Below are 21,319 nucleotides of genomic sequence, written 5' to 3' on the forward strand. Positions count from 1 at the left end.
TAATAATAATAATAATAATAATAATAATAATAATAATAATAATAATAATAATAATAATAATAATAATAATAATAATTGCCAGATAGTCTGGATCTTCCATCAGAGTGAAGCATCTGATGCCTTTTGGTAGATGCATCTTTTTCTGTTCTTTTCCTCCAAAAGTTAATATTTTGCATTTCCTTCATTTAGGTTCTCACTGCGAGCTAAACATTATAAGCCTTCATTGAATTTGCATGCCTCTTGTTTGTTTGGCACCTTAAGACAAATATCTTGTAACATTTTGAATTTGGATCCTTTCCAACCCCCCCCCCCCCCAAAAAAAGGTCTATATTTGTTTACAGAGTTAAGTGTTGGAAGGTAATATCTTTCTGCAGTGAAATTGTAGGGTGGGTTGGGGCTGAGGGGTTTATAGTCTTGCCTATGTGGTGGGAGATCCTTTTTTTAAAAAAAAATCATTACATCACAAATATATGTACCATACTGTGGCCCTTGAGTGAAAAACTATAGGATTTGTTCAAAAGACTAGCACAAAAATGGTGAACCATTGGCAAAGATAATGGGGCAGCATTGCAAATTATGGGGAGCAGGGATCCATGTCACTCATGTGACCAGATGTCATACAGCATTCACAACATGTGTTGTGCTGGTGGCAAGGTAAGAAGTCTACATTTTCTCATCACCCTAAAACCCTAAAACTGTTGAATGTTGAACAAATGTGACTTTCCTGCAGGAAGAGTTACCCGGACACCTCACAGAGAGGTCCAGATTGCACCAGGCTGAGATTGGGGCCAGCACTGCTGTGTTGCTGCTTGCCTCTCCAAGCAATTACTCAGATGACATGGAGACATGTCTTGAGAGACCTGTGGCCCTCACAAGGTTTAAAGGGAGATCTGGGCAAAATCCCAACCCAAATCATAGAGAAGTCTCATGCAATTTGGAGGGGGACTTCCAGACCTTAAATATAGGCTGGCACCCATGGCTCAGACCAGTTGGATTCAGGCCATGAATGTGACCCATCCCACCCACCTTAATTTTGTTGTTACGATATCCTCAGACTTCAGCTAGTCACCTTTGGGGCTGGGAGGGAATTTTTCAGTGTTATCGGGGCATGGTTTTTTTGCCCTCCCTGGGGGTATTGGATATGTTGTACATGTACTCTTGCCACATATGGTATACAGTGGTACCCCGGGATACGAATGCGCCGCCTTACGAAATTTCCGGGTTACGAAAAAAATCCATTTAAAAAAACTGTTCCGGGTTACGAAGGTTTTTTCGGGTTACGAAAAAAATTTTGGTGCTTTTCCGCGCTATTTCACACGAAATCGCGGCTTTTCCCCATTAGCGCCTATGGCTTTTTCGGCTTACGAAGTATTCCGGGTTACGAAAGCGGCGGCGGAACGAATTAATTTCGTAACCCAGGGTACCACTGTATTTGTATCTTGGTTGACACTTAGCTGTGGTGTCTTGTCTTGATAATTCTGGCGCTGCTTGGCAGGTGCTGCCTGTGCCTGTGTTCATTCCTTATCTACTTTCTTGGGTGCAGCATAAGCTAGAAACATGTGCAGCTTTGTCACAACTTGGGGTACTTGAAGGGGTCATTGAGCACGAGATGAATGTCAACAGGCAATCTCAGAAGGAGCTCGAATGGAGGAAGCCTTTGACTTGCATTCTTGGTGGGCTCTGTCTTCCTGACAACTGAGTTTACAGTTAGTTTAGCCATATTCAGCAAATTACCATGACAGTGATTGATTTATGAGGGCAGATGATTGATTTATGATAGGACAATGATTTATTTAGAACTATTTTATGACTGATTTATATACATGCTTAAGTTTGATTTATGCCTGTAATGATTAATTATGCTTGTAATTTGATTGATTTATCACCTATTTTATAATGGATTTAGTGTATGCTGTATGATTGACTTACAATGGCATTATGATTGATTTATGACCCAATTATGATTTAGTTGTGTATATCTTATGATTGATTTATGATGGCATTTATGATTGAATTATGATGGCATTCATGATGACTTTATGATGACATTTAAGATTGATTTATGGTCCCTGTATAAGCATTAAAAGTTGTAGCCATCTTTTAACCCAACACATGGTGTCTGGACCCTGATCTGTCCTATTGCAATGGACAAGTCAGTTTATTACTGGCTTCTGACAAGTTTGCATGTATTCAGCTATTAGTCCATTCTGTCTTATTTTTGTATGCCTGAGGACTAAAAAAATGCTTAAAATTTAAGTATGTTTTCATATGCTCACTCAAAACAACAAGGTTGCGAGTTCAAGACCAGCAAAAGGTCCCAAGCTCGACTCAGGCTTGCATCCTTCCGAGGTCGCTAAAATGAGTACCCATACTGTTGGGGGCAAATTGGCTTACTTGTTAATTAGCTTACTTGCTGTTCACCGCTATGATCTTTGGAATAGCGGTATATAAATAAAACAAATTATTAATTATTAATTATATGCAGCATTTTTTAAAGTAATTTTGAGCCAAGAATTGCACTGTAAAAGTCAGAAGTACACAGTCCAAATTACTGTGTTCATATCTGCATATTAGTCCAGAAAATGCGGATTGTGCAAAACAAAATAGTCCCTCGTTTCTATTTTTCTGCAGTTTCAGTTCCCCAAAAACAGTGGAGTACCAACTGTATACACATTGTTCAAGAAAACATAAGCTCAGCAGCTTCTTGTGGAAAGATGTAGCCAAACGCCTAAGTAAAAGTCCGATCCTGTAAATTGTCTAGAATAATACGATAGTAGTTACTGAATTGTGATTTTGGGGGATAATAAGTACTGAATGAATATTTTAGAAATAACAATTCAAAAGCAATTTATGCAATGTGTGTGCTTTGCAAAACTATCATTGTAAAGTGCATTAGAGAGCAGCACAACAAAATTATTTCTAATGAGGGTAAGTATGCTCAGAGCTGTGTGTATGTGCTACCTGTATGAGTTACCTGCAGCAAGAAAACCTAAATGTGCCTTTTTTCCTCTCTGTGCTGAAACCCTTAAGACTTTATCACACATGGCTTTTAAATTGCCATAAAAGTTCAGTAATAATTGCCTTTGGCAATACTTATCACACAACTCTGTCTCGTCTTGTCTTTCACCTTGCCATTGTTGAGGAACACCCATCAATCCTAATTGCACTAGTTATCAAGTGCAGTAAATCATCCTGTTGCAGTTCCAGGATTGTCTGATCATGTGGTGTCACTGTCTCTGCCTCTCCCCTTCCCCTTTGCTATTTCAAAATAACTGGGTTGTGAGTTGTTGTTTTTTTGTTTTGTTTTTTTAAAAAAACATGGAGTTTAAAATGACAGAGTTAGCATAACTCTGGGATTGTGTTAAGAAAACACACACACACAAACATTATCATAAAATGGATCATAAAGTACCAAGGCCAAGTACCAGGAGGAAACAGAGATGGTCTATAGTCAATAGAGGGGGTTGGATCATAGATCAGTATCAGGAAGGAAAAGTGAAAAGCCTTGCTCATGACAAAACAAGGGATGCAGGATTTCCTTGAACTGATTCCATCAGCTTTTTCTTTGAAGCAATGAAATATGTTGCTATGACACTCTGCACATCTAGAGCAGACTGAAGGTCCTAATTGCAAGCTCTATGGTGATAAGATTTTTTTTCTCTCCCAGCTACTCCATAAGTCCCCCTGTTCCTGACTTACTGGGAGGAGGTTTTATGTTTCTTGATAAGAAAAGTATTTGCTACCCAGAGTATAGTCCTTTATATCTCCAATCTTCATATCATTAAGGATTAATGGAAGATATTTGAAACTGACAGGAGCCAAGTCATCTGTATTTTAATTTTAAAACATGCACTACTTGGATGTATTTCCACCTCAGGTGTAGTGTTGGCCATGAGTTATGCTGATTTGTGTTTGGGATGAGGGAGATGTGTCCAAGTCATTAAGTTTTTTTCTGATCAGAAATAAATTTGAAAACAGAGACGGTAGCATTCCCTTCTTTCTGGACATTGTAGGACTGGGCTTGACCACGGCTCTAATCATACTCCAGAGCTTACAACTACTCTCAAACCGGAGCTGGAGGGTGTGCTTTTGGACTACAACTCCCAGAATCTCTCAGTCAGCATAGCCAGTGGCTGAGGGATTTAAGGAGTTGCAGTCCAAAAAAGTAACCTTTTTTAAGTTTGGAGGAGAACAGCTACCCATTGTGCATGTGAAAATAACAAACGTTTTAAAACATAAAAGCAATAAATTACTTAGCAGTGAGGTTCCCATAGCTATATAAAATATTTTTTTCAGAAAAAAAGTTAGAAACAGGTGACAGTCCTACATATATGCTTCAGAGAGATGTAAAATGTACTAAAGATGGAAAATTTCTAGAAATGTTCAATTCATGAGTCCTTTTCCTCTCTTTTTTCAGATTTTTTTTTTTAGAAATTATCAGAAAAATTGATACACGCAATATTAGAACCCTTTCCAGATTGATTTCTACTCTGTTATTTTAGGAACATAAAATATACTATATATATAACTTTGTTGTAATTTTGTAATTATCATGACTGATATAGAAAAGTACCCTTGATTCTGAATGTAATTACTGGTTCAATTACATTTACAATCCCTTAGTTGAAGGTGAGTTTACACCTTAGCTAGTTACACTTCCTTAAATGAATTCTGAAAATACTGTTATTCCTATCTGTTGTTGTGTTAACTAGGGTAAATTGCCTAGAAGCAGAGTTGTGCTTACTAGATCAAAAGAACACAAATATTCATCAAGCTTTGCACCTCATTTGCAGACCAATATGAGATCATTTTCCTAAATCTGAACAGGTGGATAGCTCAAATTAAAAGTCATTGCATGGTTTTGGTCTGGCGCCATTTCTGAGCTGTTTAGTTTTAGCTATATTTTTAAAATAACAAATTAGATGCTTGAAACTAAGCAAATGGGATATGTGTAGATTGTCACTGATGGTGTGAATAGAATAATGTTTGAATATTAATATATAAAATGAGATGAGGTATTTATTTATTTTACCTTCCATCTAGGAATAATTAAATAGCTTTCCTTCCTTCCTTTTGTTATGGGTGAAGCAATGAGGGCCAAGGATTCAAAACTGAATGACCTCTTCACAGTTCATTATATGAGCACATTTGCCAGACATACTCCATTGGGTATATGCAATGCTAAGCACCAGGGCATATATAAAGGAGAAGTCGATCTCCAAACAGAGCATGTCTTGGTGGTTATATATCTTCATACGTTTTATTGCTCTTTGTCTCTGCAGTGCACTGTATGATGTTAAAACTGGGATGAAGGTGAATGTCAGATATATGACCACAAGAACAGAGCCAGATACTAACCTGGAAAACATGATGTTAGGGAGTTACCTGTCAACTTTAATGAACTTGCAGTCCAATCTGCAGCTGTATCCAACATAGGTGGATGGATGAGCATCCTAAATCAGCAAGCAGTTAATTGGGCCCTTCTGAGGAACAATTCCAGCAACTACCCAGAGCCGCATATTCATCCAGTTCTCCTGGCCTGAGTAGACCTGCCAAGAAACCATAGAGAGAGAAAGGCAGATTCAGCTCCAGGGCCCCTTAAAGAACACACACCTCATCAAGGAGGGGGTAGATGTCTGTGAAGTATGCATTCCTCATTATTAACCTGTTTTTTTCCTGCAACAGGATTTCCTCAGAAACATATTTCTCAGCAGTGAGACTTGCAATTTAAGCCTGCATTTACTTTCTAATGACCAGTCACAAAACAATCATACAAAATAAAAGATATGCAAGTGTGGAAAGTCATGCACTATGGGGAAACAGGTATATTTCCCCACTTTGGGGAGTACATCTGCCTAAAGAAAGTAAAAGAAGAAAGGAAAAAATGTATATGACCTGGACTCAGAGACGCACTAAAAAGAATACTACCTATGGTACAAGTCAAGCATCCTGTAGACAATCACTCCTTGCCCTTTTCCATCCCAGTTGGTATCCTGGTTGAGAAGATTTGGGTAGAAGCAACTTTAAATGCCTTTTTCTTTTATAGATACAGTTGCCAATGCTTCAGGCCCTTTGCTAGTGGAAATTGCAAAGACACCTGGCTCTGCACTAGGAATCACACTAGCAACGAACACACATCGGAATAAGCAGGTCATAGTCATTGACAAGATCAAGCCAGCCAGCGTAGTAGACAGGTATGAAGCTACATGGTGTTGATGAACTTCAAGGTTTATGTTCTTTCCTTTTTCACATTACTGAAATTTATCTCATCCCCACTTTCCCTTTACTAAAACCATAGGGTTGTTTCAGAGGGGTATGTAGAAGTTGGCAATACACCAATGTAAGCTGTACTCCACACTGGTGATAAATCCTAAGCAAGGGATAGCCACCATAGTCTCTATAGCCAAAATGCTCAAGCGGTAGTTTTCAAAATTTTCCCCCTGAAAATTTATTAGGATTCCTTGATAAGAAAATGAATCATGGAAGATTTCCCTGAAAAAGAGCTTGCCACTTCCATACCAATGTTTCCTTGCAATCTACAAACACATGTTTGTGTTGAAAAGCAGCTTCAGTTCAATCAGAGCAATAACAAGACCCAACAGACCAAGTGAGTGTAAAATGAATGTATCCCAAGTATATATCTCTACACTGCAGGTTTTCATGAGAAGTGCTCCCAAGATTCCTTTGCAGACAAATTGATGTAGGACAGTGTTCTTTCAAGCATGGAAAGTGTTATTTGAAGCACTTTGAAAACTAATATAAGACAAATACCGGACCTTGCAGCAAGCTTCTGACCATGCTGTTAGAAAGGAATTTGGCATGCCTTATGGTCAAGAATAACTAAATTTTGTTTGTCAGAGATTAATTAGATCCTGTTGAATTTGCAATATGAACATAAGTTTAGAGTTCCAGCTCATTGACAGAGTGATGACTTGCTGGCAAAAGGTGACACAAGTATGCCTTCTTGTCAGATTTCTTCTTAAACAGATTGTATTTTTCTTTTGTATGCAGGTGAATGCACAGTTCATTTCTTGTACAGTTTCCAGAGCTCTTTTCTTAAGAGCATAGTGGCACTGGTTGCAGATGTCCTCCATATCAATGGGGCAATCTGAATTTTAATGTAGCTGTCCAAGGTGCTGGAACTGTTTTGGTGATTGGGTTCAGCACTGATTGAGCACCTTGGATTGTCCCTTTATATCTCAGGCTCAAACCCAATGGTCCTGACTATATAGAAGCCACCACCCTCCTTTATTATTATAGCATTCACATTTTCTTTTTTTAATTATTTTTAATAAAATAAATAATAATACTTTATTTTTATTATTATTATTATTATTATTATAGCATTCAAATTTTTCCTTTTCTCACTTATTTTCCAGTTTTCTTCTTTTTTGTTGTTGCTTTTCTTTCAGGGCAGATTGTGGTGAGGATCACTCCTTCCTCAATCTAAATATCATACCTTTTCACTATTTGAGTTCTGAATGAATGTGGTTGCATGGGTATATGCTACTTTAGCAGAAGGGTCCTCCTCGTTTTAGTACCATTTTTAGTACCAATGTGCATCATTGCACTGCATTTTTGCTTTTTTTCATCTTTCTTTTAAAGGTTATATTTGTCCATTTTTCCTGCTGGATCATACCAACCCTCCTCTCTCTCCCCCATGCAAGTGCCAGAGATGGCAAAGAGTAAAAGCTAGTGAGAATGATATTAGGGTTATTTATTGACTTGGATACTTATAAGAAAGATATCTCTTAGATTTTATCTGGCATTTTGCGAGTTGAGAAGGGTCAATGAGTGTTTTCACACACACACACCCAAAAAAAACTTCAAAGAATACTTTTATTGAAAGTAATATAACTTAAGAAAGTTTGTCAGAACAAAATACAATTTACAATCTAGCAGCATTCCTTAGCAAAATATGTAATAAATTCATATGCACACACTTGCCTTCACTGTGATTTCTGTATTTTCAACCAAATCAGGATTGAATGTCTGGCTTTTAAATTTTTCTCATCTGTTGAATTCAACCAATAGTAACAAACAAACAAATAAATAAACCCTGGCAGAAATAGATTGATACAATGCCACCAGCTGTTAGGTGTGGGTACAGGATAAATCTTGATACAGTGCCACCAGTTAAGTGTGGGTACAGGATGAATCTGTTGGATTTTGGACTCTTGTAGTAAGAGTCACAGACAAGTGCCTTCTCTGCTGACTTTGGTGTGTGTTTTTCTTGCAGATGTGGGGCCTTACACATTGGAGATCACATCCTTTCTATTGATGGCACTAGCACAGAGCACTGTTCCTTGTTAGAGGCCACCCAGCTCTTAGCTGCAACATCAGAAAATGTCAAGCTGGAGATACTACCTGCTCACCAGAGTAGACTTCCCCTCAAGCCTCCAGACACAGGTGTGTGTGCCAGAATGGTTTCCAACATCTGCTTCCTCAAGGAGCTGGTCTGACACAGGCATGTTCATGATAGGATCACCTGTTATAGGCTCACCTTAGGGTTGCCATGACTGGAAGACACACAACAACAAAACAAATAACAAATATAGTTTTTAGTTCATGTACTTAATGAAAACTGTGGGTGGCAGATAATGTTTTAGAAGAGACATTTCCCTTCTTTCTCACATATGAGGTTATGTCTCTTATAATATGGTGACTGCTGCAAGGCCGGCATCCTCTAAAAATGAAGAAAAACCGTTAGCCCTTGGTATCCACTGGAGTTTGGTTCCATGTAAAACTTTCAGAACAAGGAGTTGGGTTGCATATACACTCGTCACTCCACATTTGCAGCTTTGACCTTTGCAGCTTTGATTATTCATGCATTTGATTAATATGTTCTCTCTAAGAACATCTAGGGTCCTCCAGTGCAACAATATGGTCAACTTTAACCAACATTTGCACTGAAGGACCTAGAGATTACTAGAAAGAACATTGCACTAGGCATTTGTAGCTCCTCCAGCATAATTCTGTTGTCAGTGTCTGGCAGATGTTGACCACAGAGTTGCACTGGAGGACCTAGAGATTCCTAGATAGGTATTCTCTCAGGTAAAAATATAGTGGTTTTGTTATTTGCAGTTTTTCCACATTCACAGAGGTCCTGTGCCCCTAACCCCAGTGAATGTGAATGGTTGAGTGCACTCACACACAGAAAAAGGTCTTGAACTCTAAAGTGGAATCCCTGCCTGATCTATATGCTGATATAACAGCTATTCTTTCTAGAACCCAGGTTGACAGGACTGCATGGCTAAAAAGCAAGGTTTGAGGAGGTGACATATCCTTTTATTCTAGCAAACAAGTAAAGGCCCTGGGGCTGCCTGTGTAACTCAGGTGTGATCTTATAACCTTTTTTGTAAATAATAGCAGGCTTACTTTGCCTCTCATATATAAATATAGTTACACAGAGGGAGACTGAGAGAGAGAGATGTGGACCTTGCAGGGAGAAAGGTGGGTAAATAAATAAAATATTTGACATTATATTTATCTTCTCCTTTCTGTATTATGATGACTAAAGTCAAAGTGCAAAAGAGTGATCACCACCATTGCTGGGATCCCTGTGTCAGCTACTGCCACACCCACCATCCAGGACACTGCAAGACACCTACCTGGAACCAGGCATCCAGCCAGGATTATTGCAAATGTAAGGCAAATTTTTTTTCTATTGTTGATCTGCGCAGCCATCGTTTGCATTCTTGGCAAGGAACACTGGGAGGTCATTGCTTGAGTGACAGAAGCTACTTTAGTGTGGCTGTTCTATTGGGCCAGGCACATGTCAAGCTGTTCATGACACCTTCTCCTGAAGAAGCACTAACATCTAACTTAGCCTTCCCTCAAGCATCCCAGTGCTTCACCTTTCTGCTACTTCCCTGCCCTTGTAACCTATGCTCAGTATTCCTTGGATATCTGCCTCTTTTCTGCTTGTCCATTGAATATAGATTTTAATTTTAGCCATTGGATTAGGTCTAGGTTGCCATTTGTCTCTGAAAACCTGGAAAATCATATATTAAAGGGACTAAAAAAATGTCCTGGCTGCCTGGACCAGCTGAAGCAGTAAATTCCAGATTTCTCCTTCCTCACAGACCTATGGATAGATTAAAAAGTGACAGTGGCAATAAAGTGTTGTGTGGTGATTGCGTTGGGGGCTTGAGCATACAACTAGGCAGTAAGGTGGAACTTTGCTTTCAAACAGCCTTGGGAGAGTAAAAGAAGTCCCTTTACACTCTGGGATTGGTTGGAAACCTCCTTTTCTTCACACCAGCTAGGGCAGTGATGGCAAATCTATGGCATGCGTGCCAGAGGTGGCACTCAGAGCCCTCTCTGTGGGCACACATGCTGTAGCCCTAGCACAGAGTTTGTTACTAGAAAGCCAGAGGGATGTGGCACTTTGCAATAAATAAGTGGGGTCTGGGTTGCAGTTTGGGCACTCGGTCTGTAAAAGGTTCACCATCACTGAGCTAGGGGATAAAAGAAAAAAAGAGCACTTAGTTTGGTAATAGTACTGAGGGTGAAACATAATGGTAGAAAAACTGCAGTAATTCTGTGTTGAATTTGCATAATCGGAATATATATTAATAATTTTCATCCAAATTTGCATTAGATGCCAGTTAGATGCCTGGATATGGGGAACAAGATTATGGCATCCCTAATTAGGTCTATGTCACTTCCATTGCACACAGAGTGAATTGGTTGACAGTGGTATGCGGTGTAGGAGCACAATCTTTAACTAAATTCCTTCATTGAATAATGTGAGTCAGGAGAGCTTAGGGAACTCTCTACTATGAAAGCTTTGGGAAAACTCCTTTTGGCAGGAATTTGGCGGGTTCTTGTAATTATGTAAATCAATAAATTTACAGCGCTTTATAAATAAAGGTTAATAATAATAATAATAATAATAATAATAATAATAATATGCAAGTATACAGCATAGGCAATATGGGGAGGTTTTTAGATATGATGCGTTTTCAGGTTCTTTGGGGCTGGGAAAACAATTATCAATTGGTGATTTATTCTGATATACAGGGATGTGGTATATAAATGGTTGTATGTTGTTAATGATAAGAATATACAGTATATGCATGGTTTCAAAGTTCATCCTAACAGTGCTGACAAGGCAGGTTCATTCTCAGCACTAAACCTGGTTCCTGTATTTTGTCCAGCTCTTGTAGCTGCCAACTTTGCATCTCCCACACTGAATACATCAGGGTTTGCCTGCCAGAATTCCAATACTCTACCTCGGAGCAATCATGCCATGAGCCCACGGGCCACCATGATGAGGCGAAGACAAAGGAAGAAAGAGCACAAAAGCTCATGTAAGAATTGCAAGCACTTCTGGGGGAAGGTGGATAGATGTGTCCTGTTAGCAATTTCCCAGGATTACTTGTGCTCTCTCTCTAATTGCTTTCAGATTTCCTGTCTCTTTGTTCATGTTTCAGTTGGTCACAAAAAAGAGAGTGAGCAAGCTATCAGTCCTTCTCTGATTTGTAACATGTGCAACTGGGATCTCTAGCACATCCCGTGGCCTTTCATTCTGCCCCCTGCTCCCCCAAAAAACCCATCTAGAAACCAGGAACTCCTCCTTGTCATCTCTTCTTTCCCCCTCAAGCTTTAAAACAAGGTGGAGGTCATCGTTTCCAAAAATCTGACTTCCAGTGGGTTTCCTTTTTTACATCCCCCTCATGTTTTTCCCCCAGGACCTGATTTGTGGCCAAAATGGGGGACAGTGAAATAATAAAGATTGGTAAATTGAACTAACAACTCCACTCTTACAATGGTCTGGAAACCTGCTTTTATAGCATTTCAAGGGTTCCTGCGGTTTCAAATTAAACACTTCCTTTTTGCTGGTTCAAGCTATTTTACTGGCTCCAACTGACCAAAACTGAGGGATTACTGAATAATTTCACTCTTTTTGTAATTGGCCAATGTTTGTCAGTTAGCTTCCTGTAAATGGAGCAGAAAGTCTTTAGGTACAGATTTTCTTTCATTGTTTCATATTTTTAAAATAGCACTATTTCACTATTTTAACCAAGAAAAAATTGAGAGGAAATGAGTAACTAAAAGATGTTTCCTGAATAGAACTTACTTTTGATTGATCCTGGCCAAGGGGAATTGTGTTGCTAGTTAATATAGCACTCTTCTAAATGCTGGACTTTTAAATGCTGGGTAATATCCCCACAAAATGCCAGAAAAGTGGGACTGGGAGAAATGAAACCTAAACCAGAAGCCAAAATGAGTAAACTCAAGTTATCATACTTTGGACATTGCATAAGACAACATGACATGTTAGGAAAAAAGATAATGCTTGGTAAAATGGAAGGTAGTTAGGGAAAAAAGAAGACTGCATAGCAGATAAATGGATTCCTTCAGGGAAACTATAGCCCTGCGTTTGCAAGACCTGAGCAGAGCTGTTAATAGCAGGGTGCCATGCAGGTCTCTCATTCACAAGATTCACAGGATTACCATAGGTTGAGGCCTGCTTTATGTCAATTGACAACAATAACAACAACAACAAATCCCTACACAGTATACCCATTTTAAGTCTTAATTCCACTTCCAGCAAATTGTGAAAAAGCACTGGAATGGGAACACCTGCCTAGTGATGAAGACCATTTTATTTTGGGTTTGTTTTTCTTCATTGCATCCTGTTCCTTTCTGTTCTTTGTGATCTTTCTAAAAGAAGTTGTTTTTAGAGGACACTATAACCACAGCAACGAGTTATCCACTGACTTGCATACATGTATCATGTAATGAAAAGGATGCACCATTGCAAATACTGTTTCATGAGTTCTGGATGGATAAGTATTGTTTTAACGTAACTATCTCTCTTGTTCCAGTGTCATTGACTTCTAGTACCATAGGTCCTGGAGGACAGATTGTTCACACGGAAACAACAGAAGTGATTCTAAGAGGAGATCCCTTGAATGGCTTTGGACTACAGCTGCAGGGGGGTATCTTTGCTACTGAAACACTCTCTTCTCCACCTCTTATCCGATTTATTGAGCCTGACAGCCCAGCAGAAAGGTTAGAGACCTTGCTCTTGGGTTTCAACGGATGTTGATAGTGTTCTCTTTTGTTAATAGAGGTGTCTCCCCCCACAGAGAGGTCACTTCTTTATTACCTTCTTCTGAATTCTAATTGTTCCAGACTTTGTACTTGTGCATCCATCAAGGGAGTATTAATAGGAAACGCATGCCTGACACAGAATATTTATCAAAGGGACTACCTATTTATGTTCTGTTTTAACATAGCTTGCTACTTTGCTTTGTTATGCTGAATGTCATAATGGGGTGGGGGTGCAGGAATTCTATCCGGGTTTTTGTCATCTTTGTGTTGCATTTCAGACTCTAACAACCAAAAGCAGTCTCCCATGAAATTATCATGGTCAATTAACATTATGCTGTAATGTTCTTGGTGGACCTGCACCTCAGTTAACCGAAGGAAGCTCTGCTTTACGGCTTAAGATGTAACTACTCTGATACAGGATCAGTTTTCTTAAACACAGCAGGAAGCCTTTATCTTTGGGGAAAGAGTGCTTTCTGTGTCTGCGCTTTTGTGTGTATGTACACACATGCATGTTTAAATAAATGAGAATATCTACAGTAATGTTGGATGCAGTTTGAAAAAACATTACCTATATCTAGCACGAGAAGAATTTTGCTTTCAAGTGTTAGATTAATGCAGGTTCATTACCAAATGGATACACTTGACAGACAGTGAAAAGGGTTGGTTGGAATTTAGAATGTATATTGGAAAGAGAAACCTATTGTGCTGTTGTGTAAACATAATAATAAAAGTATAGTGTCTAAATCAAGAGAAGTAATAGTGCCACTGTATTCTGCTTTGGTCAGGCCCCACCTGGAATACTGTGTCCAGTTCTGGGCACCACAATTTAAAAAGGATGTTGAGAAACTGGAGCGTGTCCAAAGGAGGGCGACTAAAATGGTGAAAGGTCTGGAAACCATGCCCTATGAGGAACGACTTGGAAGCTGGGGATGTTTAGTCTGGAGAAGAGACGGTTAAGAGGTGATATGATAGCCCTGTTTAAATATTTGAAAGGAAGTCATATTGAGGAGGGAGCAAGCTTGTTTTCTGCTGCTCCAGAGAACAGGACCCGGAACAATGGATGCAAGCTGAAGGAAAAGTGATTCCACCTCAACATTAGGAAGAACTTCCTGACAGTAAGGGCTGTTCGACAGTGGAACACACTCCTTCCTCGGAGAGTCATGGAGTCTCCCTCCTTGGAGGTCTTCAAACAGAGGCTGGATGGCCATCTGTTGGGGATGCTTTGATTTGGATTTCCTGCATGGCAGGGGGTTGGACTGGATGGCCCTTGCGGTCTCTTCCAACTCTATGATTCTATGAAATGTAAATGGGTTATTATGATGTAATCTGGTGTCTCTTTAAAAAAGTAATAATTATGAGGACCATTTTCTATGCTTTAATTTGTTGTCTGTATTTTTCTTGGATAATCTTTGGGAACAGGCATGGTGTAGTGGTTTGAGTATTGGGTTACAATTCTGGAGACAAGGGTTCAAATCTGCACTCAGCCACAGAAACGCATTGCATGAACTTGGGCAAGCCACTTTCCATCATCCTTGGAGGGAAGGAAAGGCAAACCCCTCTGAACAAATCATGCCAAGAAAATCCCCTGATAGGGCCACTTTAGAGTCACCGTAAGTCGGAAATGACTTGAAAGCACACAATAGTAACAAAGCACTGTCAATCTTTTTTTCAGCAGTAATAAGAAAATTGAAATGAATGATCATTGCTTTGTTCAGTTTTGGTCATTGTGCCACAGGCAGTTTGCAGGTGAAGCAAGTGATATTTTAGGTCGTTCCTTTGTAGAATTCATTTGACCACTTCATTGTAATCTCAAAGATCTTGGAATCTGCCTGATTTCTCAGGTGTGCTTGCCAAGTCCTACACAAGAGCAATGTGTTGCTGCATGGGCATGCCTCAATAAAGTGAGTCACATGTTCCTCCATTCCGTGCCTGCTCTATAGGATTTTAAGCTTGCATGTTCATTTTTCTCTCTTCACTCTTGATTATGAGGAGTGATGGGTTGCTAACAGAGTACATTAGCTACACCTTGGTTCCACTGAAAACACCAGAGAATCATTTCATCATTATTAAGTTTTCACATTGAATTCAAGGTGACTTCATTGAAATAATTTAACCTGGATCCAGCTATTTTTGTGCTGTGCTTGGCTGGAAAAGATTTATTTATTTTTTTAATTTAAAAATTGGGGGCTAACACTAAGTATAACACTAAGTTCTCCAATTTACACCCCATGTTCTGCTCACTTAATTCAGCATATTGTCTTGATATATATAGTTTATGCATATTGTGTAATCTATTAGGTTTATGTGGGGGCTCTGCACCTTATGATTAACCATATTTGACAGCCTACTGACAGGTCAATAAATCACCGGGTTCTCCTGCTTGTCTATGGGATTATTAAGCACACAATATATGGCTGGTGTGTTGTGTGCAGTTTTCAAAGAATATTTGTATTCCAGGAGGTATTATGTGCAAAATTTGCACATGGTATTTTTGTGCAGAAAACAGCATTTTCTGTGCAGCAAATGACAATATATTTTATATTCTAGTAATTACAGTATTATTTAACATAACATTTAGAATTATAATATTTTTTCTTCATAGGAAATGCTATTTCCCGTACAAAAAATGTGCAAATTTTACACAGAATAAGTTCCAAACTGTGAAGATTTTGATCAGTTCAGGGTTCTCCTCATCAGGAGCCCCATTATTGTTATTATTATTAACCTTTATTTATGAAGCGCTGTAAATTTACACAGCGCTGTACATACAATCTTTTTAATTGGACGGTTCCCTGCCCTCAGGCTTACAATCTAAAAAGACATGACACAAAAGGAGAAGGGAGTGGTGGAGAGGAAGGGGATGAGGGCCAGCAGTTCCTCTCTACCTCCAAGGCCTGGGCCAAGGCAGATGGACTGGAGGGAGGGCTTGGCTTCTTAATGAATGGATAAACTTCTTCCAGGGAGGCCTGTTGGCGTTAGCATGCCTCTCTGGTAGGATAATACATATAAAATACATAGCAATACAGGAAATGATTCAATAAAACAGGCAACAAAAGAACATCAAATAGCAAGTGAATTTTAATACTGTCTGTAGGTTGGAAGTCATAACTTTTAAACCTGTTGTCTTAGTTAAGTATGAGTGTATGTAATGTCTAATGTTTAGTAAGTAATCTTATTGTATACTGTATATGAATATGAATTGTATTGTATGTTTTGTTTTTTTGTCTTTTTTTTAAAAAAAAGTTAAAAAAAAAGTGGGGACTGCAGTCAAGAAATCACAAGAAGATTAAGAATGTGGAGGGCAGCTATGAAAGAACTAGAGAAAATCCTGAAGAGCGAAGATATACAATTGAGTATGATAGCTAGAATCATACAAGCCATTGTATTCCCCATTATCATGTATGGATATGACAGCTGGACAGTTAAGGAAGTGGACAGGAATAAAATCAATTCATTTGAGATTCCATCTCAACATTAGGAATAACCTCCTGACAGTAAGAGCTGTTCAGCAGTGGCACACGCTCCCTTGGAGTGTGGTGGATTCTTCTTTTTGGAGGTCTTTAAGCAGAGGCTGGATGGCCATCTGTTGGGAGTGCTTTGATTCTGTGTTCCTGCATGGCAGGGGGTTGGACTGGATGGCCCTTGTGGTCTCTTCCAACTCTATAATTCTATGATTCTATGAGACGTGGTGCTAGAGAAGAGTGCTAAAGATTCTATGGATAGGTCAAGCTAGAAATACCCCTAGAAGCCAAGATGACTAAGCTGAGGCTGCTGTACTTTGGTCACATTATGAGATGGCACAACTCACTGGAAAAAAAATAATGCTAGGAAAGTTAGAGGGAAGTAAAAAAAGAGGAAGGTCATATGCTAGAAGGATGGACTCCATTAAGGAGGTCACAGGTATGAATTTACAGGAACTAAGCAGAGCAGTGGAGGTTAGGGAGTAATGGAGATGTCTCATCCACAGGGTCACCATGTGTCAAGACTCAAGAGTGGTTAATAACAACCATGCTCCACATACTATGTGTTACTGTAGTGGAGACACAGTATAACTGAAGCATAGATGACTGTTGCTACTGTTAAGCAGTAGTTTAAAATATTTTTCTGACAATTTTCCTGAATTTTATAGATACATATCATCTTGGTTGCTTATACTGTTTTACTTTTCTGTTTCACTGTTTGCCATATTAAAAATATTTTTATACAAAGCCAGGAGTGAATATTGCAAATAGGTAGCTAAGCAGATAGATAAAACTTTACAAGACTCCACACACTTCAAATGCACAGTTTTATTAATGATTTCCCCTCTGTGCAAATTCAAATAAGGTAGAGTAGAGAACTTGTATCAATGGACACTGGCTAATATGAGATTAAAGACAAAATTAAAATTAGATTTAATCCAATTTGTTTTCTTCCTAAATCACCTTTGGAGCTTAGATATATTAGTTAGGTAAATTGTTTAAATACCTCTCTCAGGGATATTTAATTTCGTATGTCCATATTTTGCAGTCCAAACAGCCTAACTAGAATTTCTTTTCTGGATTACAACTCCCAAAATTCTCCCAGACATCATGGGATTTTGGGAGATGAACAGGGAAAAACGGTAACACACCCTTCCAAATTCTCTGTGCTTCCCTGTCCCTCTGACAGTCTCTGTGGATCTATTTCTCTCACCACATTCCCTGACAAATAAATTGGTGAGAAAGCTCTGTATTAAGGCACACAGACATATGCTCTTAAAAAACTTGTTTTGCTGTTGCACTCATCTGCCTCTAAAAGCCAAAATCTACAAAGGCCAGTTTTCTGTCTTCACCTTTGCTTCACATGGCAAACTTGATTGTGGTCTCCAGTTCAGCACCATTACACACACAAGCACTAGGTGCATTGGTGCCTGTGGAGACAAATCTGTTGACCCAGTTTTATTCACATGTGTGGAGAGCATGTTCCAGCAGTCGCTATTCATGCATGGTCAGTGTGAGGAGAGGAAAATCTTTATAAACAGCACCATTTCAACAGAGGGAGGAGGAAGACAAGAGCCTGCTTCATCAGCAGTCTTTTGCTAAATGAGAAAAGTATATGTTTTCTTTCAGGGTGTCCCAAATGTAGTTCCATTTTAAATTCTTCTGAGCTACTCAAACTATGAATATTGTATATTCTGTTATTATTATTTTTCCTTCTAACAAAGCAAAGCAGACATAGTGTTATGCAGAGATCACCAGTGCATAATGCACAAAGCTTTTATTTGCAGTTTCTTCCTGTACTTCTGCATGTCATAAACGTGTTGTACTTGCCATGGTGAGCCTATCACAGGTTTTTCTAGAGTCGAGAGGGTGTGACTCACCCAAGATCATCCAACAGGTTTCCATGGCCAAGTGTGGAATAAAACCATGATCTCCAGAGTCCTAGTCCTATGCTCAAACCACTACACCAGAAATGCTTTATACAATATGAGTAGCTAATCAAGTGTTTTCTGATACTGTGAATTCAAGACAGAGCACCTGTGCTACTGATGGCAATGGTGGGGATTTAATCTATGCTGGGTTTATGGCATACATTAAATCTCTACCACTGCCATCAGTAGCAAACCTGCTCTGTGTTGAATTCATAGTATCTGAAAGCACTTGATTCGTTACCCACATTTTATAAAGCATTTCTCCAAATGCCCCTGGGAGATTCTATCCCATTTTTGTTTGTTTGTTTCTTTGCTTGTTTGTTTTGTTTTGCTTTTAAAGAACAAATATTTTAGGCTAGGGAAGCAACTATTCCCCTTTCTATGAAGCAGCAAGTGCTTTTTGGTTTAAACTCTGGCCATTATATGATACACTATTCATGGCAAAGCTAAAAAGAAAGCAGTCCTGAAACAGAATCGAGATTGAGTCTTTGTGTTGTCCAGCACAAATACCCAGAGCACACAAATGAAGGTCAGCTGTGTTTTCATGTCCCAGGGTAAACAACCCTGCTCATTCCTGATACTGTACATGTGTTTCTGTATCAGAACGCTAGCTCTTAATTCTCTCCTCTCCAATATTAAAGGGGACACCAGAAGGTGTCTTACAAGACCATCCAGGAGTCCCCAAATGCCAACTGTCCTTGGTTCTTCAGTACAGTCAGAGCTATAGTCTTCTTTGAAGCACACTGAACTTCAGAGGTGCTCTGAGAACTTCTGGATTGCAGCATTAAGATGTGTGATGACCCTTCCACCTCTTCAGCTTCAGTCTCAAGATGAGAGCTGTGGCTCATCTGTTTCATGCAGTGATTCTGAGATGCTTGGAATTCCTCCAAAGCACAGGGGCACACAGATGAGCCACACTCATTCTCTTGAGCTGTGGAAAGGGACAAGATGTCATCCTGGCATTCACATAGACCTTCTGAAGCACTTGGAGCATCTCCAAAGTTCAGTTCAGTGCAGACAATCCCCTGATTCCTTCCCTTGCTCTGAACTTTCCAGAGAGAAGAGGAATGCTCACTGTGGCAAATAAAATTATGGACAGTCTAAGACAGCAGGGGCCCTCCCACATTATGCAGTTGTGACATAGGCTGCATCCTATGGAATCCTGGGATTGGCAATTGTGGGGGGCATTTGGAATTCTTAGCCAAGAGCTCCCCTAGTGCCACACCAAACTACAAATCCCAGGATTCCATAGAATACAACCATGATATCTAATGTGGAATAATTGCAGTATACTTGTGCAGTGTGGAAGTGCCCCATGTATTCAACATTAAGTCAGAGCTCCTCTTCAGTCAGCCCTCTTGCCCACCTGAATAGGGCTCCGGAGTTCACTTGACCACATTGGCCACAGTCTAATAACCATTTGACACAAGGAGAGATTTTGGAAGTTTTCTTAAAGCCAACAGGCCTTTGCTTTTTCTGGCACTTCTTATGGGACTGAATGGCTACACTGAATGTAGCTAAGCAGTTACTGCAGGAACCCTATACTGGAGGGAAATTATTTTATGCTATCTGAAGACACACAAAAAATGTTGCTGAGATATTCTGTGAGATTTCATCCCCTCTAGTCACTAAGCAAAACTATCCAGTTTTACTAGTCCAAAACCCAAAATTGCCTCTAGCTCTCTAAAATATAGGGACTGCCCAATTTCCTCCTGTTCTCCAATACTAAATGAGCTATTTGACATCTGTTCCCTGCTCTCCACCCTTGAAAGAAGGAGAGGGCCCCCACTTTTGATTCTGATTTACTGTCCACTGATTAAAACGTTAGTTTAAAAAGTGAAAGAAAACAATATATATACATACATATATATTGTAAAGAGTATTTTAATAATAATAAAAAAGAGAGAAAGAAAACAAAAGAAAAGAAATGGGCAGTTTTGTACCACTTGATCATATCCGTCTTGATTCATCAAGACATGTTCTGGAAAAGGAAGACATCTAGTCACCTTGACTGTGTTCCATGGGGGAAAATGCTAATTTTATTCACTGCAGCATTGTAGTTGTTGTAAACCACCTTCAAGTCAACCTTGACTCATGGTGACCCTGTGGATGAGACATCTCCAAAACCCCATATCCTCCACTGCTCTCCTTAGGCCCTGCAAATTCAGTCCATCCATCAAGCATGTAGCCTTCCTCTCTTTGTACTTCCTTCTAGGTCTAGGGTATGTGAGGAGTGCAGACAGCATCAGGTAACACCCTAAGCTGGGGTGACACCACTGCTCCCCAAACATCTGCTTTTGGGCTGTGGCATTCAAGCACATTCCTTTAAAACACTGACGAGATGGTATGAGTGGGGTGAGGCTCAGTGGGAGGAGAAAGGAGACGCCCCAGGTTCCTTTTAAATTTGAATTTTAAAATTTTAATTTTTTAAAATATGTTTTTAATTAAAATTTTATTCTTTTAAATTTTTATTTTAAAAAAAATCACATTTTACCAAATTTTTCACTTTAACTATATGAAGCTGTGTGTATGTAAATACATTTAAGCAGTGCATATGATATTGTCACTTAAAGGTATAGTTTTAACTTTGCTGTTTCTTTCTGTCACAACAATTACCAATACATTCAGTGATATATAGGAATTATGATTTATGAGTAACATTAGTACAAAAAACAATCCTAAGGATGGGAGGAAGTCAGTGGGAGGGTCACACCATGCATTACTGCACGAGGTGACATAAACCCTCGTGACACAACTGCTTCCTTCCACCTTTCCTAGCATTATTGTTTTTTCCAATTATTCACGCCTTCTCATGACATGGCCAAAGTGCAACAGCCTCAGTTTAATCATCTTGGCTTCCAG

General features: G+C 39.2%; 1 protein-coding gene across 1 annotated transcript in view; it reads left to right on the plus strand.

The window, feature by feature from the left end:
• The window catches only part of GRIP2 (glutamate receptor interacting protein 2), a 610,766-nt gene that overhangs the window by 531,031 nt on the left and 58,416 nt on the right, over positions 1-21,319 (plus strand). Inside the window, 5 exon segments of the mRNA XM_042448529.1 lie at positions 6,047-6,194; positions 8,240-8,409; positions 9,521-9,646; positions 11,163-11,315; positions 12,837-13,023. Coding sequence (XP_042304463.1) covers positions 6,047-6,194; positions 8,240-8,409; positions 9,521-9,646; positions 11,163-11,315; positions 12,837-13,023 — 784 coding nt within the window.

This window comes from Sceloporus undulatus, chromosome 2, assembly GCF_019175285.1.
Source record: "Sceloporus undulatus isolate JIND9_A2432 ecotype Alabama chromosome 2, SceUnd_v1.1, whole genome shotgun sequence".
Lineage (NCBI taxonomy): Eukaryota > Metazoa > Chordata > Lepidosauria > Squamata > Phrynosomatidae > Sceloporus > Sceloporus undulatus.